This window comes from Capricornis sumatraensis, chromosome 14 (assembly GCF_032405125.1).
Source record: "Capricornis sumatraensis isolate serow.1 chromosome 14, serow.2, whole genome shotgun sequence".
Classification (NCBI taxonomy): Eukaryota; Metazoa; Chordata; class Mammalia; order Artiodactyla; family Bovidae; genus Capricornis; species Capricornis sumatraensis.
The window spans coordinates 86,698,060-86,721,949 of NC_091082.1; the positions used below are offsets into that span (position 1 = coordinate 86,698,060).

The 23,890-nt window shown below is 63.0% G+C and overlaps 1 protein-coding gene across 1 annotated transcript in view; it reads right to left on the reverse strand.

Moving 5' to 3' along the window:
- The window catches only part of KIF21B (kinesin family member 21B), a 30,828-nt gene extending 16,566 nt beyond the window's left edge, over positions 1-14,262 (reverse strand). Inside the window, exons 1-16 of the mRNA XM_068985801.1 lie at positions 13,900-14,262; positions 13,496-13,678; positions 10,369-10,518; positions 10,139-10,273; positions 9,721-9,888; positions 9,362-9,477; positions 8,752-8,947; positions 7,363-7,552; positions 6,850-6,913; positions 6,577-6,777; positions 6,175-6,256; positions 5,764-5,881; positions 4,899-5,090; positions 3,278-3,477; positions 591-698; positions 90-158 (exon numbers count right to left, since the gene is read on the reverse strand). Of these exons, the coding sequence (XP_068841902.1) occupies positions 90-158; positions 591-698; positions 3,278-3,477; positions 4,899-5,090; positions 5,764-5,881; positions 6,175-6,256; positions 6,577-6,777; positions 6,850-6,913; positions 7,363-7,552; positions 8,752-8,947; positions 9,362-9,477; positions 9,721-9,888; positions 10,139-10,273; positions 10,369-10,518; positions 13,496-13,678; positions 13,900-14,262 (2,535 nt within the window). The remainder of the gene's footprint in view (positions 1-89; positions 159-590; positions 699-3,277; positions 3,478-4,898; positions 5,091-5,763; positions 5,882-6,174; positions 6,257-6,576; positions 6,778-6,849; positions 6,914-7,362; positions 7,553-8,751; positions 8,948-9,361; positions 9,478-9,720; positions 9,889-10,138; positions 10,274-10,368; positions 10,519-13,495; positions 13,679-13,899) is intronic.
- Positions 14,263-23,890: the final 9,628 nt, after the last annotated feature.

Consider the following 23,890-nt stretch of genomic DNA (forward strand, 5'->3'; position numbering starts at 1 on the left):
TCAGCGCCCCTACGGGGTAACCCAGGGTCAGCACTCGGTGGGGGCGGGAGGGGGGCTGCTCTGGGGGCTGGGCGGGGGCCCCCACTCACCTCCTGAGTCTTCCTCCTCAAGACTATTTCCTGCTGCCTCTTCTGGGACTCCAGAGCTCGGATCTGAAACTAGGGGTGAGAAGCGGGTGGAGCCCTCGCTCAAGCCTTGAGGCGGGTCTGCCCCACCGGCTCTGGAGGGGAGCCTTGTGGAGCCAGAAGTCGTGGGGAAAGAGGACCTGGTATTCGGAGGGCAAGTCTCTCGGCCTCTTCTCCCAACCAGGGCAGGGGCAAGGAGCCTGGGGTAGAGGGCTGGGCCCGCGGGCCTCTCCGCAGGCTGGACGCTGCGGCTGGCGTGCTGGGTCCTGGCTGGCGCGGGGCTCCAGGCCCAGCTTGGAACCATACGGGGACCAGGCTGGGCGCCCGCAGCTGTCCTGCCTCCCCGCGAGGGGCTGCGCTCGCCTCCAAGCACCTCCTCACCGCCGAGGACGGCCTGCCGGGCCGGGTGGTCAGGAGGGGTGCCAGCGCGCGGGGAGACAGGCCGGGGCCTGGCGGCGCCCTCACCTCCTGCCGCCGCTGCTCCTTCCTGAGCTGCGCGATCTCCCGGGTCCGCTTGGTCTCCACCAGCCGCCGCCGTTGCTGCTCCTCCCGCATCTGCTTCATCAGGGCCACCTGTGCGGGGGGGGGGTACAGCCGTGAGGCCGGGCGCAGTGCCTCGGGGCCTGGCCCCTACTCTCCGCAGAACTTGAAGCTGACTTGCCAAGCTCCCAAAAGGAACGGCCTTACTGCCAGCCTGGCTGTGCAGGCGTCACCACGTGGCAGGGTCCAGCACGGCCCCCACGGCTCTGGTCACGGCCCCTGGTGGCCCCACCTGGAGCCGCCGCCAGGGCCCAGCCTATGTGATGGAGCTGAGCTGCTGTGGGGCGAGCTCCCAGGCAGGCCAGGCTCATGGCGACCGTGAAAACCAGAAGCATGGGTGGAGCCCACGCTGTATGCCCAGGCCCTCGTAACAGTCGTATGAGAGAAGCGGTACCACTCCTATTTTATAAACAGGAAATGAGCCTCAGAGAGACCAAATGACCTAAAGTCATAAAATCAGCAATGGGTGGCCAGATTTGTGGTCCGGGTCATTTTGCTTCAAAATCCAGCTCTTACCACGGCCATGGGGGTGGTACTCCAGTGGGTCAGGGCAGGGCAGGCCCCCAAGCACAGAGTCTGGAGCTGAGTTCCTGGCACAGAGGGCATCGTCTGGGCATCCAGAGGTGAGCCGGCATGGCGGGGAGCAAGCACCTGGGGCCTGGTGGCACCTCTCCCTCCAGTGCACGGGGTCAGCCCCCTTCCACGAGATGGGGCCGTGAGAATCGGGCCGGGCGGTCCCTCTGCTACCACTGAAGCCTCAGGCACCCCAGGAATGTCAGCAGCCTGCCTTGAGGACAGTCAGGAGAGGACACGGCCCGGCAGGGAGGGAGGTTGGCCAGGGGCTGGTGGCTGTGTCGGGGGGAGCTACAGAGAGGAGGGGACCTCCCTGCTGCTGGGCCTGTGGGTCCGGAGTGAATGCTGCCCCAAAGGGCTGGGGCTGGCTAGAGCGACCCAAGCTTTGGCTGGAAGCGGACCTGAGCCCCACACATGGGGGTGCAGTGTGCACCCCAACGTGGTAGCCCTCTTCTGGGGCCAGAGCCAGAGCCCAAGGCTTCCTGGGGAGGAATGTGTCTTTCGGGACGAAGGCCCATCTGCCCAACTCCGTCTGTGTGGCTGAGCCCCATGGGGGTCGTCACAGGGTGGCGGTCTCAGAGCGGCGGGAACACTCCAGGCACGTGACGTCAGGACCCATGGCGGCCCTGCTCTGGGCGTCCCCACTCCCGAGGGCACCTCCGTGAGCACGGGTGCCCCTCAACTGCAGTGGCAGGGTCCTGGCCTTGGTGCTCGTGGCATTTGATCAGAGTCCATGCCTGCAGTCCCAGGTCCTTCTGAACGAAACCCTGGACTCCTCCTGGGCACGCCCACTGCTGGAACGGCCCAAGGGTGCTCTTCTCAGCCTCTCCCCCAGGCTCACAAGAACTAAGTGAGCTGAGCGGAGCAGGGGAGTCCCCGCTGAAGGGCCGAACAAGCTGAGATTGAAGCCCAGGAACACGCAGGGACCCTCTGTCCTTCCCACACGTCGTGGGCATTATTACATTAATATTATTTTTCCAGGTTTCAGAGCCACAGGAGGATCCTCCCTCCTAAAGGTCTACAGTGGCGTCACCTCCCCTGAGATGACGGCCGGCCCGCACTGGCCGAGGCACCTGGAGAGGCTTAGCCAGGGAACCTGCACGCGGACAGAGAGGAGGCAGGCAGACTTCCCCTGGGAACCGCTCCACGAGCTCGAGTCCCGAAGGGGGACAACCAAGGCCTAGGGCCTCCCTCCTGCCGCCAGAGGGCGCCCGCTGACCAAGTCCGCCGCATCCTCCGCAACCCCGGTCGGCGTCCGCCCGTGGAGGCGGCCCAGACCCGAGGACTCGAGCAGTGCGCGCGGACTGGAGACCACCGCAGTGGGCGGGGTCCCTGGGGGTCCTCGGGGGACCCTCTACTGGGGAAGGTGCTTTCACCCTGCACAACCTCTAGCTAAGAGGACAAGGTCCAGGAGCAGGACAGTCGAACGAGGCAATGTCAAGTGTCAAGACGAGCATCCACGCTGCCAGTGGTGGTTATTTTTAACACAGTAAATGGATTTTTAGGGCTCAGACGGTAGAGTCTGCCTGCGATGCAGAAGACCTGGGTTCGATCCCGGGGTCGGGAGGATCCCCCGGAGAAGGGAAAGGCTACCCACTCCAGTATCCTTGCCTGGAGAATTCTATGGGCTAGAGGAGCCTGGCAGTCCATGGAGTGGCAGAGTCAGAAACGACTGGGCAGCTAACACTTTCTTCACTTTCAAATGGATTGTGAGACTACACTCCGCCTCCCATACCCTCAGTCTGCCCCTTTTGGCCTTCTTCCTTTCGGCCCAGCCCACAAGTCCCGCCCCCAGCCCCACCCTGGCCCCGCATTGACCCCCATCCCCATCCCCCACCTTGGCCTTCTACATCTCGGCCCCGCCCCCAACCCCACCTTAGCCCCGCCCCACTTGGTCCTCTTCTTCTTGGCCCCGCCCCCAGCCCCATCTTGGCCCTCAGTTCCCACCAAGGCTAGTCTTCATCTCGATCCCACCCTGGCCCCGCACTGGCCCCACCCCCGTCCCCGTCCCCCACTTTGGCCCTGTCTCCAGCGCCCACCTTGGCCTTCTTCATCTCGGCCACCTCGGCCTGCAGCTTCTTGAGCTCCCTCTCGTAGCGAGACTGGTTCTTGAGCAGCCGCGCGTGCTCCTTCTGCGCGGCCTGCAGCTTCTGCAGGTCCCGGTTCATCTCCCGCAGCCTCTTCTCGTAGTCCGCCTTGATCTTGTTGGCCTTCTCCTCTGTGTAGCACTCCATGGTACCTGCGCGCAGTGGGGCAGCGTTGGCGCAGGTCCCCGGGCCCCAGTGCCGTGGGCTCGGACCGCGCCCGGGGGGGAGGTCTCACTGCGTGATGTTGGTGAGTCACACCCTCCTCAGCCTGTTCCCTCTGGTGAACAAGGAGGGGCTCGGATTAGGAGACACCCAAGGACATTCTAGGGACCTTGAAGAAGTGATTCATCCTGAGATCTCAGCCCATGCTCGCCAGCTTCCCATGAGGGGCCTGGGTACTAGGTCCGCTGGCCTGCTTCTGACCCATGATTGGCGAAGAGGGCTGGAACAGCGGGGAGGGGAAGGGTTAGTAAGAGAAGACAGAGAGACAGGGGCTCCGGCAGAAGAAACAAGCCTTCTCCACTCCTGACCTGATCTGCCAACAGACACGGCAGATTAACCAGTGCAAACCCACCCCTTCACCCAGCAGTCTTCCTCATCTCAGTGTCTGCCGTCGTACTGGTACCTGGAGAGGTCCTTGGCTCCCCTCTCTTAATCTCCCACCGAGCAACCAACAAAGCCCTTTGTCTGCATCCTCAAAATGTATCCGGAATCTGACGGCTTCTCACCACCTCCTGCCCGCACCATCGCTCCCCAGGACCTCTATAACAGCCGCCTAGCAGATCTCAAGCTCCCACTTGCGTTTCCCTGCACAGCAGCTGGAGCGATCTCGTCAGAATGCTTTCAAAATTTACATCACGTCTCTCAAAGCCCCAACTTCCCACGTCCCTCAGAGAATAAGGCAGAAGTCCTTAAAATGACCGGCACGTCTGGCCATTTCTCTCTGGCCTCCTCTGCTGCTACCGTGCCCTCCCACTGTGCCCGTCATCGGGGCGCCCCAGGGCCTCTTCATCTTGAACTCCTTCTGCCTGCAATGCTCTTCCCCTCCCTCGTTCTCGGACTCCCGCTTCTCAGCGAGTCTTCCACGACCACCCTTTCCAACACATCCACCCCGTCCCCAGCACGCCCTGCCTCCTTCCCTGCTGCTTTCGCCCACGGCACTTGTCACCCCAACACGCTGTAGAATCCGCCACTTCCTGCCGTCTGCCTCTCCCCACTAGAGCGCTCGCTCCAACAACTCTGGCACCTGGAACAGGGCCGCTCTGCAAGCCTGTCCCACGGGTGCTTGCTGAGTAAGTGAGCGTGTGAGTGAGTGGATGAACAGTAACAGGATGAACGGGCTGAGAGTGCTGTACAGAAGACACACTGTGAGAGGCAGATTTGTAAACGGAACCAAAGGAAACATCCTAGGAGAGAATTCAGGAAAAGACAGGGGCGTCTCTTCATGTGCCTGGATAAAGGATTCTAATCTGTGTGGCGCGGCGGGGTCTCAAGGCGAGTGGGGCGGGGCCTCGCGGTGGGCGGTGCGGGGCTCGCGGTGGGCGGGGCCTCGCGGGGCAGGGCGGGGCCTCACTGAGGTTCTGCAGCACGCGGTCGCGCTCCAGCTGCGTGTCCCGGATCTTGTTCTGCAGCAGGATCAGCTTTTCCTCGTACTGGTGCTTCAGAGTCTGCAGCCGCCGCTGGCTGTTCTCCAGCTCGTCGATCAGCTTCTGCTTGATTTCGATCTCGCACGTCAGGTCGGCCAGGTCCGCCTGATAGTTCGCCGCTGTGGGCGCAGAGACAGGCTGGCTGAGGCGCTGGGGGCCCGGGTCGCGGGGATGGGGACAGGGCCTTCCTCTGGCCAGCGCCGTGACCACTCAGTGACCAGCGGCAAGGGGAAATGCCTCATCCCACGGTGGGAAGGGGCTGAAAGAGCAGCCCGGAAGTGCAGGGTTGGGCCCAGGACTTGGGGGCACCAGGCGTCTCATCCGCCCCTGCCTCAGCAGAAGCTGATGCCCACCCGCTGCGGACGACCTGGGAGCCGGCGGGGCTGCAGGGCAGAAAGGACGCAGAGCAGCTGGCAGGGCTCTGGGTCAGAGCTGAGGGACACGCGGCCTGCTTAGAGGAGTGGGGTTCGGAACAGCCGGGCCTCGGTCCGAGGCCCAGCTCCACACCCCCCACACCCAGGGGTGAACCACCAACTGCTCTTCGGTGGTGACCAAGGGAGGGGTCCTAACATGTCCACCCAGGGTGGTCGTGCGTCCAGGGAGGCCGGGCACGTTCACGGGCTCAAGTTCACCTCAGAGCCCAGCACCAACACGTGCTCAGTAAGCTTCTGCTAGGATGGGTTGCACATCTGAGCTCCCGCCTGGACGTCGGACAGCCACTGCCCCAAGCAGTCTCTCTGGGCCCCCGTGGAAGGCAGCCCCGCCTCGGCTCCCCCGCTCAGGAGCACGCACCCTTCTCCTCTGGGTCAGAGTCGGAGTCCGCCAGGCTCTCCTCGCTGCCCGAGTCCTCGTCCTCGTCTTCTCGGCCTTCCTCCTCCTCACAGCCGCTCTCTTCTCGTTCCTCATCCTCCTGGGCACCAGGCACCATCAGGAAGGTGGGGAGTGGGGTGGCCCATGGCAGGGGGGCTCACTCCCCACCCTCACTCCTGGGAGAGTCCCACCCAGAGAAGCCTCCTGCCTGCATCACCTAACTGTGATGAGGGGCTGAGGGATGGACATCACCGTGGCAACCAGTCAGATACTGGGAGGCATAGGACCCACTGAAGGCCGACCCGAGCCCTCCCCCACCCTGCACAAGGATGTCTGTGGAGGCCCCCACTTGGGCAGGGACAAGGGGGCAGCTTGAGGGGGCGGGTCCCTCACCTCCTCGGCCTCGTTGTCATCGGTCTCCTCACTGTTCTCTTGCTGGAGTTTTGCCCTCTTTTTGAAGGCCTCTTTCTCTGGGCTGCCCAGGAGTGAAGGAGGGACAGGTGAGGGGGCTAACCTGCCTTGAGTGAGTGCGCAGGGTGAGAGCTGGGGGGGCAAGAGTTTCCGGTACTGGGTGGGACTGGGTCCAGCTCTGCAGGGGTCACTGCCCTTCCCTAGCCCCCAGCCCAAATTAAGCCTGGGTGGGATCCTCCCTTGCCCTCCTCCGGGGGACGTCCAGCATTCAGCACTGGGGTCTTCTGTCCACAGCGGCCTCACTCGGTGAGTTCCCAGGCCACCTGGGTGCCCACGGCCCCTGAGCATGGGGTCCTCGGGCCGCCTGGGGAGAGCCGCCCTCACCTCTTTCTCCGCTGCCTGACCTCCTTCTTCTTGAGCCGCTCCAGGTCCTGCTTGGCTCGGCGGATGACCTCAGAGGCATCCTCCATGGAGCTGGCCGGGGCGGCCGGGGATGCGCCCAGGGAGTAGGGGCTCCGGGCCGAGGCCCGTGAGAGGCTGCGACGCAGGGACTCGTTCATGGCCTCGCTCTCCAGGAGCTTGGTCCTGCAGGGTGGGGGTGGAGGTGAGCGGCCCTGCCTCGGTCCCAGGCTCCCAGGTGTGCGGGCGCCCACTCACCGCAGCTCCTCGATCTCCCGGATGTAGTTCTGGATCAGCGCACCGATGGCCTCGTTGCCGTCTCCTGCAGGGACGCAGGGGGCAGGGACAGTTAAGAAGGTAAGTACAGGGAGGCCCTTCAGCTCCAGGCTGTGGTCTCCTATCAGTGTCCCGAACAGGGCAATGCACACATGCCCTTGTCCAAGGAGGAGTCTCTATCAGAGAGGGGCTTGTCTGTGGGTGCAGAGACCCCGGCGTACTGGTAACGGCGAGATGGGAAACAAGCAAATGTCCATCGACAGAGGCTGTTACGGTAAATCACTCATCACCACCACATATGGAACACTACAGCTTAAGAGAATTAAGTGGGCTTGTGTGTTTAACACAGCATCATGAGAAGTAAAGCATCACAGGACAGTACGTGCGATTGCATTTACAGAGAAAGGAAAAGCCGGCTGCCCTGTGAGTCCCACATCCCGGCATCCCGAGCTGGTGTGGGGGCAGGGGCCCGCCCGCCTGGGGCAGCTGGCTCACCGGCCTTGGCCAGGAGCAGGTTGGCCTCCTGGCTCATGAGCTGGGTGACGCGGTTGTTGATGGCATCGATGGCCTCCTGCATGGCCTTCACCCGCAGGCGCAGCGCCCCGTTCTCCTTCTGCAGCAGGGCGTTCTCCCGGAACAGGTCGCTGTAGCCCTCGGCGCCATCCTCCCCAATCACTCTCTTGCCCTGGGAGCAGCGGGGGGGCGGGAAGGGGGCAGTCAGGGACAGGGTGGGGGGTGGGGGGTCACGATGCTCTTCCCCACCACCCCCGCCTCTCCCGCCACGCGGTAGCCCTGCCAGCTCCCCCTGCCAGCTCTCATCTCCCAGGGCTCAGAAAACTTTCAGGGCCCCTGTGACAACAGAAAGTCCACATTTCATGACCAGCCATTCCAGACCTTCACAATCTCAACCCACCTCCCTCTCCACTGCTCAGCCTCCTGTCTCCACAAACGCTAACCCAGGGCCAAAACCCAGAGCAGGGGGTGGGCACGAGTGAGGAGGGCAGGTGTAAGACGGCAGGGTGAGGGCACTGCAGCGAATAGAGCTGCACGCAGTCTAGAAGGGGCCACCCCGGGCCCCTCCAGCCAGCCCGGCGCCACACTGTTAGAGCGTCACAGTGTTAAAGAAAACAGAAACTCCCTAATTTTCAGAAAAGTGACAACTACCCCTGCATTCTTTTAAAGCAAAGGGCCAGTCAAACCAAAACCCACTTGTGTGCCAGGTTCGGGCCAGGGGCCGCTGCTGGTGCCTTCTGCCTTAGTCACATAGAATGGGACGCTTCCCCAGAGCACTTCATCTTCCCTTCCCTGTTTCTTTGCTCGCAGCCTGTTGGCACCGGAGGACACCTGCCCCACCTCCTTTTGCTGGTATCCCACTTGTTCCCATAATGAAGGCCCCTCTTCCCTGAGGCCCTCCCTGGCCACCTGAATGAGGGGGCCAGCCCTCTCCCCTGCAGCACCCCCAGGTGCGCTGGCCCACTCGTGTGGTCCCGTCAATTGTCCTCACGCTGCCGTGCTGCAGCCTGACTCTCCTCTGGGCCAACACGGCACATGCGGCGGAATAAAACCTCACAGAGCACCTGCCCTACACATGAGAACTGTGCAATCAGGATGTGCACCTCTTTGTCTGACACTGTAAGCCTGAGAGCTCCGACGATGCTCCAGTCACTCGGTGAGCCCGGCCCTGGCCACCAAGACTGGCACGCGGAGCGCGAGGCCGAGTGGGGAGGGGGCGGGGCCGGGTGGGGCGGGGCAGGAAGGGCGGAGCCTGGGTGGGAGGGGAGGGGCCTTTGGAGGGGTGAGGCCCTGGAGGGGCGGGGCCTGTGGTTGGGGTGGGGCCTTGGAGGGGTGCGGGTGCGGGCCCTGGGAGGCGCGGGGCCTACTCACCGCCTTGTACTCCATCAGCTCCATCTGTAGGCGCGCGATTTCGGCTCGCAGCGCGCTGATCTGCTGGCTGGTCTTGTCCTGGTTCACCACCACCTTGTTCTTGATGTTGCGGGCCCGGTTGGCGTATTTGAGCGTGTTGAGCGTCTCCATGAAGTCGCGGTCCGAGGGGCTCACGCAGGCGATCATGATGGTCTGGCTGGGGAGTGTGGGGGTGTGGAATGAAGGTCGAGCGCACAGCCAGACCGGGGGGCATCACTTCAGAGCAGATCCTGCTCTTGGCTGGGGGCCCTAAGGACCTGGGCAGAGCCTGGGGCTGGGGCTCCGCACCACCTGGCCTGGGTCTCCACTCCAACAGTGCTGACCGCGGCGAGGCGGCCAGCAGGCGGCGGGGGAGGGGGAGGAGGGTTGTGATGCGGCCTCCGCGTCCCCTTCGGCCTCTACCACCTCCTTAGGATACCCCTCCCTACCGTGGAGACGACGAAGCCGGGTCCGACCATAGTGGCCGGTGGGCACCTCCCGGCCTGCAGCTGGGCCTTCCCGCTCCAACCCGGACACCCGCAGGCCCCTGCGCTCTCCCTTCCTCCGCCCCTCCCCAGGTGTCGGCGGGTACCTGTTGCCGCCCAGCGAGTCCTGGAGGAGCCGGGTGAGCTTGGAGTCCCGGTAGGGCACATGCACCACCTTCTTGCTCTGGTCCCCCAGGGCGCTGATCACGTTGCCCAAGGCGAGCTGCGGAGACAGATCGCTGCTTGAGAGGCACCGGGGGCGGGGGGGGCGGACCGAGCCCGGAGGGTGGACCTGTCCCGCTGACCCCAGCAGCCCTCAGGCTCCCCGAGGGTTTAGAGGCAGATGTGAGAGTTGGTGACAGTGGGCAGTCAGGGTCAGGGCAGCGGCCCGCCCCGGCCAGCAGTCGGCCTGAGGCGGGCCTGGAGAGGGTCTGAGGCTGAGCCGTGCAGGCCGCTGCGTGCCTACCAGCCCACAGTTGATGGAGATGCCCTCCTTGGCCCGCTCGCCTGTGGCCCCTGTCCGCTTCAGCCGCTCGGAGCCGGCCAGGTCCACGAAGTGAAACTTGGCGGTGAGCGTCTCGTACTCGCTTCCAGGAGGGGTGCCATCAGGAAGCCCGCTCACGGCCTCGTTCACCTGCAGGGAAGCCAGCCAGCATGGCCCCTCTGCTCCCAGCCCCTGCCCTTGGGGCCTGGGGGGCAGCGTAGCTGGGGGTGCCTCGCGCACACCGAGCATCAGACTGCGTGCACTGCCTGCTTCTCCCCGACCAAGAGGAAGGCGAGTTTGCAAGCAGCAGGGTGAGCCCAAGCCCGGGTCTGCTGGCCCAGAGCCTGGGCTCCCGCTGCACCACCCTCCCGCCAACAGGTGTCTGCCTCGGGCTTCTCACCAGGTCGGGCCGGGCGCACACGCGCATCTGGCACAGGTGGATGGTGAAGATGGCGTGAGAGCGCGAGCTCTGCACGTTCATCTGGGTGCTGGCCGTGGTGCGGGACAGGGCGCCCTGCTTCAGGCACTGAATCAGCTGCGGAAGGGCGGACGTCAGGGCCAGCAGCTGGGCGGCCCAGCTCCCCGCCCACCCCACCCCCACTAGCCCGCTGTGGCTCCGCGGGCACTCACCTCCTCCTGGGAGCTGATGAGGCGGGAGGTGACACCCGTGGTGTAGATGCTGCCGCTGGCGTCCTCGTGGATCTTGATGTGGGATTTGCGGTGGCGGGCGTCAGGGTCGCGTGCGCTATCGAAGAGGTCAAGGATCTCCTCATTGTAGAGCTGTGCGGGCAGGAGACGGGGCTGGGTGTACGCGGGCGTGGCCCGGGGCCCTAGCGCTCTCACCAGCCACACGCCAGCTCTGCTATGCAGGCACAGAGACCAGCCCTGGGAGGCTCCCCAGCCACCCCGGCCCTCCCGGGGCTCCGGGTTCTGGGCTCTTTCCCCTGGCCGGGGCAGGAGCAGCTGGATCCTGGGTAGAGCCCACATAGGCAGCAATCAGCGCTCCACCTCGAGGGCTGAGGACCCGGTGGGAACAAGAGGACTGAGGCCTCCACAGAGTATGTGATGCGTCAGGGAGAGGGGGCGGGGCTCCAAGCGCGGGGGTGGGGCTCGGTGGAGAGCTGAGCTCTGGGGGTGAGGGATGGAGAGCCACCTATGACCTGGCCCCCGGTGAGCCTGGGGACACCACTGTGGGAGGTGGCCTGGCCGGGAGTGTCCCCCCATGTCAGATGGTCTCAGCTTTGGAGTCCTGTGCTTGGAATCGCTGGCAGGACAAGTTTCACCTGTTGGAATTGTCACCAGGCAGGGAGCTGGGGCGGGGAGCAGGAGGGACAAGCAAGCAGTCAGCGGCCAACAGCGGCCTGTGGGGGGGGCAGGTCCCAGCCCACGGACATCCGAGGCTTTGATGGCCTTCAAGGGACAGAAATACTCCACAGGAAGGGGAAGAGGAAACGGAAGGCCCTGGTGTAGATGTGGGGCCTTGGTGTCTGTCTGTCTGTCAAGAAAGACGCACGGCAACATTTAATCCCTGTGGGTCACCCTTTGGCATGGGCTTTCTAGGTGCTGAACTGCTCTTTGGGTCTCTCTATGACAAAAGGATGGAGAAAGGGAAAAACAAAGAGAAATTTATAGAAATACACGGCGTGGGATACACACATACACACAAACATGCACACAAATACACATATGCATATGCACAAACACAGATATACACATGCACACACAAATACACATATGCATATACACAAACACACAGATACACACATATACACACAAACACACATATGCGTGTACACAAACACAGATTATACACATCCACACACACAAATACACGTGTATACACAAACATACACACATGCACACACAAATACACATATGCATATACACAAACACACAGATACACACATATACACACAAACACACATATGCGTGTACACAAACACAGATTATACACATCCACACACACAAATACACATATGGGTATACACAAACAGATATACACACGCGTGCACACAATACACACATGCATATGCACAAACACAGATATACACGTGTACACACACAAATACACATATGCGTATACACAAACACAGATATACACACACGTGCACACAATACACACATGCATATGCACAAACACAGATATACACATGTGTACACACACAAATACACATATGCATATACACAAACACAGATATACACATGCACACACAAATACACATATGCATATACACAAACACACAGATACACACATATACACACAAACACACATATGCGTGTACACAAACACAGATTATACACATGCACACACAAATACACGTGTATACACAAACAGATACACACATGCACACACAAATACACATATGCATATACACAAACACAGATATACACATGCGTGCACACAATACACACATGCATATGCACAAACACAGATATACACATGCGTACACACACAAATACACATATGCATATACACAAACAGATATACACATGCACACAAACAATACACATATGTGTATACACAAACACACAGATATACACACAAACACATATGCATATACACAAACACACAGATATACACTGACACACGTAGAGACCTATGCAGTGAGTGTGTGCTCAGTCGCTCAGCTGTGCGTGACTCTGTAGCTGCATGGACCATAGTCGCCAGGCTCCTCTGTCCATGGGATTCTCCAGGCAAGAATACTGGAGTGGGTTGCCATTTCCTCCTCCAGGGGATCTTCTTGACCCGGGGATGGAACACATCCATCCATCCATATATATGTATACAGAGACACACACATACACACGCCTGCACACATATACATATAGATACTTATACATGTATAGATATACACATCCACAGACACATATACTTACACACATAACATGTACACACACACACAAAGGCAGACTGTTATCAAAAGCAAGAGTCCAGAAAGACAAAGAGCAACTTCCAAGCCTAAAGCACAGCCCCCTAAGGGGACAGCGGTGCACATGTGCCCAGGAGGGAGCAGGGCTGGAGAGGCAGCAGTGGACAGGGAGGCCTAGGGAAGGCTGGGGCCACATCCTTCCCTCCGAGCACACCCTGGACATGGCCAGGATCCCTGGGGCTGACGCTGCCTGGGCCAGGTGGCCGCGAGCAGGAGCCTGGTCACGCTGGGCCTCATAAGAGGTACCGAGCCCACGGCCCTCCTGGAGACGCTTCTGAGAGGTCTCATGGGAGGCCAGGGGCCCCCTCCCCAGCCCCAGAGCTGCTAGCTGCCTCCCTGGGGCTCAGCACCCTGACCTCCACCCAGAGAGAGGCAAGACCAGCGGCCAGAAAGGCCCCCTCTGGAGAACCCTCCTGCCCTGGGGTCAGAGAAGACTCCCAGGGTCAGGAAGGACCTCAGCCAGAAAGGGACAGGAGGGCCCAGTGGAGGCCAGGAAGGGTGAGAGCCAGAGTTCTCACTATGAGCCGGGCCTGGGTGTCCTGGTCACCCTAGGGCCCCAGGACTGGGTGCCATTGCGCCCACCAGACGGCAGAGCTGTAATCCATCTGAGTTTGCAAGGATCCTTCAGGTTCTCCCTGCCTCGAGCCCCATCAGGGGCAGAGAGCTCCTTCAGGGTCCTGCCAGGTGGGCCTCCAGCGCCGCGGAGCTGGGGGACGCCCTCCACAGCAGGGACGTCATCCCTGCGAGGCACCACAGGGAGCCTGGCCCCCGAGTCCTGCCGCACACCCCCCCCACACACACACACACACATCCGCAAGGCCACGGACCTCCAGGAACTGAGCGCTGACTTTGAACTCGGGCCCGGCCACGCCCTGCTCCTGCGCCCGCTTTTTGCGCTCCGCGATGCCCCCAAAGAGGTGCGCGATGGCCCGCGGGATGATGCCCTGCTCCTCCTCCGCCGTGGCCACGTCGAAGCCAGTGCCCATGGTGTACGTCTTCCCTGCCCCCGTCTGTGTAGGCAAAGTTGGGAGGAGGGCGTTACCCAGGACCCTGGGGGGTGGGGCGGCGAGCCTGAGACCCTCCCAGCCGATCCCAAGTCTCAGCCAGCAGCGCCCCAGCAGCCCTGGACCACAGACAAGACCCCAGCTGCATCCCAGCTACCCTGCGGCCAGCTTTCTGCCCTCAGACGGGGGCCGGGGCCCAGGTGACCACAGGCGGAGAAGGTACTCACCTGCCCGTAGGCCAGCACCGTGGCGTTGTAGCCCTCAAAGCAGCCCTCCACGAGCTTGCTGACGCACGTGGAGTAGACCTGCTCCTGCCAGGTGTCCAGGTCGAAGACAAAGTCATAGGTGAAGGCCTTGTCCTTCCCCAGGAGGACCTGGGGCTCCCCGGGGGTGACCGACGTGCAGATGTGGCAGCCCTCAATCTTCTCTTTTGACAGCTGGGGCCGGATCCTGCCCGGGGCAGGGGGCGGGAGGGAGTCCTGGGTCAGACTGGCTGGGGGTGACCCGCAGCCACCCTCCCGCCCATCCAGCTGGCCAGCGTCCGCCCCCGGGCCCCTCCTCTCCCACGAGTGGGAGAAGGGAGGAAGCATAGCAGGGGGGCAGCTGGGTGAGACTCCCGAACAATAACAGTGATGGGTGCCTTTGCCTTCTCCTGATGACAATGTCAACACCGCTCAAAGCAGCAGCTGCGGGCGTTTTTATTTCTGTATGCACGCATGTTGGCTGCACTGGGTCTTCGTGGCTGCACATGGGCTTTCCCTAGATGCGGAGCGCGGGCTTCTCATTGCACGGGCTCTGGGGGTGAGGGCTTCAGGACTGCAGCCCATGGGCTCAGTAGCTGGGGCTCGAGGGTACCATAGCTGTGACGCCACGGGCTCAGTCGCCCCGTGGCATGTGGAATCTCGCCAGAGCACGGATAGAACCGTGTCCCCCGCATTGGCGGGTGGAGTCCTAGCACCGGGCCATAAGGAAGTCCAGCAGCTGCTAACATTGCATGAGCGCCCTGGGAACTGAATCTACGTTAGAGGTATTTCACCTAACACGAATTCACGTATTCTTTACCATAAACCTGCGAGGTATGTATTATTTGCTGGATTTTTACTGAGAAAACAGAGGCTGGGAGAGTTTGACTTTCCCAAGATTGGGCAGCAACAGAATGTGACAGGTCTCGCTGGCACCAACGCACACGCTCCTGACTGGTCACGGAGCCCCAAGGTCCGTGTCCCGTAGAGAAGGGGGTGGGGAGAAGACAGTTGGCCCCTCCTGAGAGGCAAAGCCCAGGGCCAGCGAGGGAAGGAAGGGCCAGGCCTGGCTGCCCCCCGGGGGGCTACGTTCCGGAGGAGACCAGTGCCTCTGCCCAGGCCTGCAGGGGCTGCAGAGGGTCCCCCTGCTCAGGAAGGCCCGCCCCAGATGCTAGGGGAACAGTCTCAGGCACAAACTCGGGTTCTCTTCTGGAAGCCAGTAGGGCTGGACCAGGCAGGACCCTGCAGAGCAAGTCGAGGCAAAAGTCAGAGGGCAGGGACCTCCAGTAGGGCCACCTGCCACAGGAGGGCCCCTGTCCCAGGCCCTGGGGGCTCCCCGGCACAGAGGAAGAGAGGGGCCTCAGGGCGTAGTGGGGCGCAGCGTGGGCAGTGGGTCGGCTGTCCCCTGCCCCTGCCCCTCTTGCAAGCAGCCGCTGCTGGAGGACGTCCCCATGGCAACCGAGAGTGAGCCAGTGAGCATGTGCATGGACTGGCAGAGAGCGCCTCCCGATGCCTGAATCTCCAGGCGGGGGGTGCCCGTGGGCTCACACAGCCAGCCAGCCCCTCAGCACAATGAGCTGCTTGTCAGCACCCCGTCCTAAGCCAACATTTACAGAGAGAAGAAAGCGTGTAAGGGCTGGCCCAGGGGGGCCCCGACCCCGCAGAGCCGGCCCCCAAGGGCCATCCTGTCTCAGCCTCAGGCTGCCCAGCCCCGAGGCCCCTCAGAGCCCGGTGAGAAGCCCCTGAGCTTGCGCCTTGCGTTCACCTGTGAGGGGAATAAGAGGCTGGGGGCGGGGTGGTGGCCTGGCCTTTCTCCAGGACCGGTCCTCACACTACTGAGGCTGCAGGGGCCGGACACCCACGTAGGTTACCACCCCCCTCCCTGCCCCATCGAGCTGCGGTAGGCCAGGCTGAAGTGAGAGCCCAGCTCCCGTCTCCCCCAGACCAGCTTCTGGCTGGGAGGGGTGCTGGGAAGCCCCCCCACACCCTTTTTGGATCTACACACCAGACCCTGGATCCATCAGTAAGACGCCCGGGCCGTGGCGCTCCCACCTGGACCGCTGGTGGTGGCGGCCGACACACACAACCACGCCCGAGCGGGACACTTCGGTCCCTGCGGCAGACAAGGAAACAGACGGTGCCGGCCAGGGGCAGGCGCCGGGGGTGGCAGGGTCCGAGCCTGGGCAGGGCGGGCTCCACTTCTCCCTTGTTCCTATGCTTTGTGCAGCTGAGGGGCAGGGCCCAGCGTGCCCAGGGGAAGGCGGGCAGCAACCTCAAAGGGCACCGGGCAGGGCCCAGGAGCCCAGGCCTGGGGGCCCAGGGTGTCTGGGGGAAGGCGGGCCGCAACCTCAAAGGGCACCGGGCAGGGACCAGGAGCTCAGGCCCGGGGGCCCAGGGTGGCCAGGGTAAGGCGAGCCGCAACCTCAAAGGGCACCAGGCAGGGCCCAGGAGCTCAGGCCCAGGGACCTATGGTGTCCGGGGCTCCCAGGGGGACCCGGCCGCCTCTGAAGCCTCTCCAGCTTTGCTGGCCAGCACCAGCTCCCTGCCATGTGGGTTGCTTGCGATGGGATTTCTGGATTCGGTTCAAATACCATTTAATTACCACAGGCAGATGGCAATGTTGGTGATTGGAGGAAATCAAATCAGGGTCCCTGGAGACAGGAGGAGCCACGGAGGGGGAGCCGTTGCCTTGCCTGGTGGATCCCATCAGCAGGAAGCCGGCTTCTGCTCCGCCCACCAGGCCCCCAGCCCAAGAGGGCGGCCGGAAAGACATCAGGAGGCAGGGCCTAGAGGAGGGGGCTCCAGGGTTTGAGGATCCAGGCATTGCAAGGTGAGCAGGCATTCACCCTGGGACCTTCCCCGGTCCAGCACACTTTGGTGTGGGGTCCTCTGGGGTCAGAGAGCCAGCCAGCCCCACACTGGCCCATCCTAAGCATCAGTGTCCTTGGCAGGGGTGGATGGGTAAGCACTACCATCCAGAGAATGGGGCACCAGCTGGGAGCCAGAGGACACGAGCCCAGGATGAGTCACTAACTCCCAAGGCCACCAACCCGGACGGGGCTCGGGGGAGTGTCCATCCCAGGAACGGGCCTTGAACCAGTAACTGGACATGGGTGCTTCCATGCACCAGCGCTGGGCCGGGTGCCCCAGGCCATCTCACTCAAGGGCGGTGATGCACTAGCGACCTCAACCCACTGTCCAGAGAGGGAAGCTGAGGCTGAGTCCCAGTCGGTACAGGCAAGCCGGGAGTCCGAAGCCTGCAGCTTCTCCACTTCTCCAGCTGCCTGGGACACTCAGGGCCCAGACGGACATATAAACTCCCTGCCCGGCACCACCAAGGGAGCAGGGGGCAGCTGGGCGGGGGGCGGCCCGCCACAGCCGACACAGGTCCGGCAGGCTGGACCCGAGCGCTGGGCTTTCGGGGGCCCCAGTCCAGTGGGCGCAGTCGCCTTGGGCTCCTCCCCACCACACCCTGCCCGGGGGGAGACTCCGAACCCAAACCCGAGTCCAGGAGACAAAGACGGGCCCTTGGCAAGCGCCTGCCCCGCCCTCCAGCGGCTCGGCCACCCCTGCTCCCTGCCTCATCCGGACATCTCTTCCCAGTTTCAGCTTTCTAGGAACTCGGCGGCCCTCGCCTGCGGCAGCTCCTGACCAGCCTGGCCCCGCCCCGGGCCAGGTCACTTCTGCGGGCGGCCCTGGAGCCCCAGATGAGGGAAGGAGACAGCTTCCGGCTACGGCTACGCAGGGTGGCAGGACGGCACCACTGCTAGCGCTGTTCCCTAGGGGCGGGAGGGTGGGCAGGGCTGGGTACCAGGCTCCAGGCTCTTCCAAGAGAACCAGGGGTGCAGGGCGCTGTGGGCCCCACCTTGAGCCAGGGTGAGGTGAGTGAGGTATTCTTGCCTCGGATGCAAAATTCAAGGGGGAATGAAAAAACTCCGTGATCACGATAAATTATGATTTACTGCACTGTTCGGAAAACTCAAACAGGCAAACTGTGCTGCCTGTTTTTGTCAAGCCCAAAAGGCATTTTGTGGACCCCACGGCGGGGGGGTCATTTCTGAGCAGAGACCCCCCACCCTCAGCCCCGGAAACCTTCCCCCCACCCGCCCTCCCCCAACCTCCCCGTCCCTTCTCCCGGCCCTGCAGGGGTAGGGCGGCGCAGGGCGCCGCTGAGAAAGGCCCGGAACCTCCCAGAACAGAGCCCGGTCTATCTGCCACTTGGCAACGCGCAGAGGGCCGGGAGGGGCTCAGAGAAGGCCCGGGCTCTGCGGCGGCGGAGGGGTCCAGCCCGGGCCCGCGGGGCCGCCTCCGCGCACTGCCGAGAGGCGCTAGGGCGCCGGGGCTGGGGATTCTAAGAGCCGTCTGTACACTCGGGGCGGAGGGCTGCGGGCGCCCGGGCCGCACCCCACACCGGCTCGTGTCCCCCCAGGCGGGACACAAAGGCGGCGAGCCCGAGCCCGGGGCTGCGAGAAGCGCTGAGCTCAGCACTTCCCCGGCTCTTCGGGAGCCAGGACAGGGCGGAAGCGGAGGCCGGCGGAGCCAGCGAGGAGGCAGGCCCGGGGACGCTGCGCCTGCCAAGGCGGGAGGGTCCCTCCCCCAAAGCCTGGCCAGCGGCGCCCCGCTCCCGACCGGCTTCGGTGACGCCGCACAGAGCCGCCAACCACCCCGCAGGGCTCCTTCCCGCCGCCGGGGGATGGGGCAGGGCGCGTGGGTGTGGCCGGCTCCAGGTGAACCCCGTCCCGCCCGGTTAGCCGGATCCAGCCCCTCCGTAGGTCCCTAACCGACCCGCCCCCGGGTCTTTATCCCAGGCTGCCACATCTTCCTTTTTTCCAAGAGGTCGTGGTTTAGTTGCTAAGTCGTGTCCCACTCTTGCGACCCCATGGACTGTCGCCTGCCAGGCTCAGGCTGTGATATTAAAATAACTAAGAACTGCTCCAGAATCCTAGAAAATTCTTACAGTTGTGGTGTGTGCTCTGATTCCTGACATCCCTTTTTGCTGGTACCTGGAACCCCGTGGACTCAATTCCTCAGGAGTAATAACCCCGCAGGTAAGGAGCAACATGCCTCTTTGCTGGTCACTGGTCACGGTACCTACCAAACTTTGCACACGATCTAAGTGAGAGAATCTGCCACACTTTGTACACATTCTAAGCGGGGGATTCCCACCACACTGCACACGTTCTAAGGGGGGATTCCTACCACACTTTGCACACATTCTAAGGTGGATTCCTACCACACTTTGCACACATTCTAAGGAGAGGGTCCCCCCACAGTTTACAAAGAGGGCTCAAAGAGATATTAACTCAGCTCAGGGTCACAGAGCTAATCAGTAGCTAGGTCTTCTAGGAGGCCCATCTTTCCTGGCCATGGACTGAAGGGTCAGAGCAGGAGGACCCGGGAAAACCAGCCTGCAGGCAAGTTGTCACTCTGGGGTCTTCCAGGCTGGAAGACACCCTCGCAGGCCCCACGTCCAGGGCCTTGAGAAGAACCGCAGCCCCCTCCAACGGCCAAGATCACCTCGTAACCAGTCCCTTCAGAAACAGCCCAGGGGTGTGAGCCCCTCCTGGACACCCTAATGTCTTTCTGGAACCCTGAATAGGAGCCCGAGGGCCTGGGCGCCTGGAGAAGTGAGAACGCCTGGCACCCCGTCCTGGAGTGGGCTGCCCCCTCAGCTGCCCAGATCCCGTGACTCCCTCCTCACGCCACACCTGGCTCCGTCTGGCGCTGGGCTCTCACGACCTCCAATGTGGAGGAGTGTGTGTGGTGGGGGACACAGAGAGGAGCCACAGGACCCCCGTCTGCCTGGCACAGCGAGGCACTCAGCCATGCCGTGACCTGCCAGGGGCCAGCTTGGCCCCGTTACTGAAGGAGCCAGACCAGAGGGGAACTCAGCCACAGCGCGAGGGATTCAGACCGGCTAGCAGCGAGAGCCTCCTGCCTGCAGAGGCTGCGGAGCCCTCGGAAGGGAAGGGGGTCCGCAGTTCTCCTCCCTTGGAGTCATGGTTGCTGACGCCGCCCGAGCCGCCTCTGTTAGGACCGGACGCGGTATCTTTTGAGAGCCGATGCATGGAGTGCCTTTACGTGCAGGGACACGTGTCACGTATAAGGACTGCCTCCTTCCTGAGGCTCAGAAGGGAGAATCTGAACAAGCCCAGAGTCACACTCTCCTAATGGTGGAGCTGAAATCCAAACCCAGCCTGACTGTGGCCTGGCCTGCTGCACCCTCTAAGCAGCCCCGGCCCGGAGAGAGGGCGGCCGGGGAAAGATGATCCTGCCGACAGCTGCCAGAGGGCCAGAGCCGTCTGCTGGGGAGTGTTTTCACATTCACAGTGAAGACAGCCGAGGCCGGGGCAGGGGAAGCGGGGGCCAGGGACCCAGGAGGCTGCTGCCTCGCAAGAGCACGGCGTCGCCTCCAAGGCAGAGGGAGGAGGTGTGCACCCACGTTCGTGGGCATCCTCTCCTCCTCCCCTACCCCTTCCTGGGCAGCCTGCCAGCTCCAGGAAGTCGGCTGGAATCGACATCCCTGCTGTCTCACGGGAGTCTGGCTCCCAGACACCCTGGGGCTTCAGCTGACTTAGCCCGACCTGTGGGGAGTGCGGGGGCAGTCCGCCCTGAAGCAGGGTGGCAGGTCTAGCGTGGGGTGCTGCCCCTCTCAGCTGCAGAGCTGCGGCGTGGGGAGCCCTGTGAGCTCCCAGGCCCTCCCCCAGCCCAGTCCTCCTGAGGCTGCCTCAGGGAAAACACTGGTCTGAACCCCCAAACAAGAAGGCTTTGTACGGCGGGGTCAAAGGACATGAGTTTACGAGGCCAGGCCTGGGGAAAGGGGTCTGCAGCCCCCTCTGCCTGATTTCTGCCCCTGCACGTGCTCCCAGGAGCCCAGGGAGGGCCGCAGACACGCAAGGGGACCCACAGGAAGCCTGGGGCTCAGGGCTCTGACACCCTCCCTCCCGGGGATGTCCCCTGCCTCTCACTCTCTCAGTTCGTGCCAGGGTCCTGGCCACTGACTTCTGCGGAACGCCCCGGCGGGCCGTCCAGTGGGGCAGGGCGTGGGGTGTCTCATCCACAACCCCAAGGCATCGGGGTCTCAGCTGGGCCCGCTACCCCAGAAAGGCTGAAGGAGGCCTGGAGGAGGAGGCGAGCGGGGAGAAGCTGGAGGGTGGGTGTGAGGAGGGGCGGGGGTGGGGGCGGTCCCTAGGTCCCTGTCCTGAACTGCCCGCTCCCCGCTCCGAGGTCCACCCTGCAGGCCCAGCTTTGGGGCCTGGGAGGGGGTGTCCCCAGCCCAGGGAAGCCCGCGCAGCTGCGCCCCAGCCCTGCCGGCTGGCCTGCCCCTCCCCCACCCCGTCCTGGGGCATCTGGCAGGGGTTTCCCATGACCTCCCGGGAGACGCTGCAGAGCCCCGAGCTGTGCTGGCATCCGGGGCTGGGAGGGCCGCTCGGCAGGGACTGGGCCCTGGGGACGCTCGCCTGCTGGGGAATGCACAGCAACAGGTGTCGGCCTGTGCTCCCACCAGCCCCTGACCCCGGCTCCAGGGGCCCTTCCCGGCTCGACCCCAGGAACAGTGGGCTTCCACCCCGCACGGAGTAGGGACAGGGGCTTGGGTGTCTGGGGGTCCGGAGATGGTGAACCACGGGCCTGCGTCCCTTCCACACCCAGAGTAGTGAGGGTAGGGCAGGGGTGCCCCTGGGGACAGGACACCTGCCACAGGCCCCACAAACGCCCACCAAGCTCCACTGCCCACCCACCGGGACGGAGGAGCAGCCCCGGGCCCAGGCTACCAACCCAGCCCAGTCCCCGGCCCAGCAGGGAGGCTGCCTCCCCTCCCCAGCCTGCAGCCTCTCAGGGCCCCCATTCCTCCTAGCGGGCTGCTCGTCTAGAGGGTGAATCCAGCGATAGAGGGGCCCAAGTTGGAGGAGGCCCGCAAGGACACAGGCGGAGACGTGGCTGTCAGGGAGCTGCCCTACAGGGCGGCAAGGTGGCCCTCGGGCAGGAAAGCAGTGTCCAGGGGCAGCTGCGTGGAGCTCAGGAAAGGGAGGAGGGCGGCTCCCACCAGTGGGGGCGGGCAGAGAGCCCCACATCCAGGGGCGCGTGGACAGGCTGCTTGTGCCCAGCCCTGAGTGCCTCCCTGCTCGCCTTCCCACATTCACAGTCACAGCCGCGACCTGCCCGAAGCATCAGAGCAAACGGAGGCGTGGGAACGCCGGCGAAGCGCCAGTTAGCGGCCGGAGCAGGCTGCATGGAGCAGGGCCTCGGGAGGGCGGCTGCCCTGGGCTCACGGTCAGAGGCCTGTGTTTACCGCGGTGAGCCTGTGCCTGTCTCCACGGTGGGGTGGCACTTGGCACCTGGCTCCCGCGGGCCTGCGTGGGGGACAAAAAGACGCGATGCCTGGCGCTCAGCAAGTGGGCAGGAAGTGACCGCGCCCAGGCCCCCCAGCCCAGTGCTTTCTCCACTGCCTGCTGCCTATGGTCCGTCACCAGCCAGTCCCAGGGCTGCAGGTGAATTCTTTTCACCTAACAGTCACTGAGGCTTAACCCAGTGAGACACCTCGGAGGCATGCTTTCAGCGAGTGCTTATTTCTGTTCACATTTTCTTCATGCTCAGCTCCTCCAGAGTCAGCCTTTAAGGACTGTCCACCTTCCACTGCACCCAGAACACTGCTCTTCACAAAAGGACATGCCAGAACAGCCCACTGATCCCATTGTACAGGGAGGAAAAACTGAGGCCCAGAAGGAGAAACAGAAACGGGGTCCCAGCCCAGCCCTCTGTCCCCGGAGCCGCTGTGGGAAGGAGGGTGCCAGGCACATGTCACTTCTGTCACTTCCTCAGCCCCTGCCCCCCCAGGCGCGGTCTTCAAAAGCTGACAGCCAATCAGGCGGGCTGGCTCGGGCAGAGGGTGGGGGCATGCTTCCGGGGCCTGCGGTTACTACACTGCACTTCCTGGTGATGACATAGCCCTGTTTCTGCAGCAGGAGACTGCCACCAAGACGCTCGGGTCTCCACCCCCACGGAGGGCCCTGCCTGGGCCGTTTTCCCGGGTCTGGGAACCGTCAGCAGGGGCTCTAGTTGGTTCTGGCCGGCCTTGGACTCTGCTGGGGGAGGGGCGGGGGGAGACGCTGAAGGCACCGCCTCCCCACCCCACTCAGTGTTTCCTGTCTTATCTTTGTCCCAAGCCACCAATTCTCTTGATTCAAAATTTTAGACAGACACTGACTGAGACTTCAGAGGAGCCTAGAGTCAGGGGAATAACTGCAGCTAAAGAACCCGAGGACAGAGCAGGTGTCCCTGGGCGCCTGGCTGCCGTCCCCAGCCCGGTTCCAGCCCAGGTCTGACCCTGCAGTGTCCAGGGATGGATGCCCAGGGAACCCCCAGCCCTACCCCAGCAGACTAAGGACAGAGCTTAAGGAAACCTGGCAAGGATAAGAGGGTGGGGTGGTCAGGCCTCCCCTTGTGCTGGGGGCTCAGAGCTGGGGGCTTAGAAGGGTCTTAAATAAACGCACCCCATGACTCGGCTTCCTTCCCCAATCTCAACTTTGCCAACCAGCATTTCTTAATAGCCGCCCCTTCCCCTTCTCCCCCTACCAGTTAGGCCTGCATTTCTGCAACCTGGAGAAGGTCTGCTCTCCCCATCACCCCCCTCCCAGGTAGAGACTGGCCTCAGAGCTGAGAGAGTCCTTATCGGACAAGGGGATTAAAGGATAAATGGATCACAGGGGAGGCTGGAGGGGCTGGCCTGGGAGTCTCGGTGCAGAGTTAGGGGGCAGAGTGCCAGCTTCCAGGGCGGCCTGGGGCTGGGGGCAGGGGGTTGGGGTTCTGCTCACATCTCGACCTTCTTCCTTCACCCGCAGCTCCGGGTCCTGAAAGCTGCCTCCTCTGGTCTGACCCTTCCATGGCCTTACCCCCAGCTCTGCACACAAGCCAGCTTTGATCCTTATCCGGAGATTACAGTGCCAAGAGCCCCAGGCCTGGCACTTCTTACCTAATC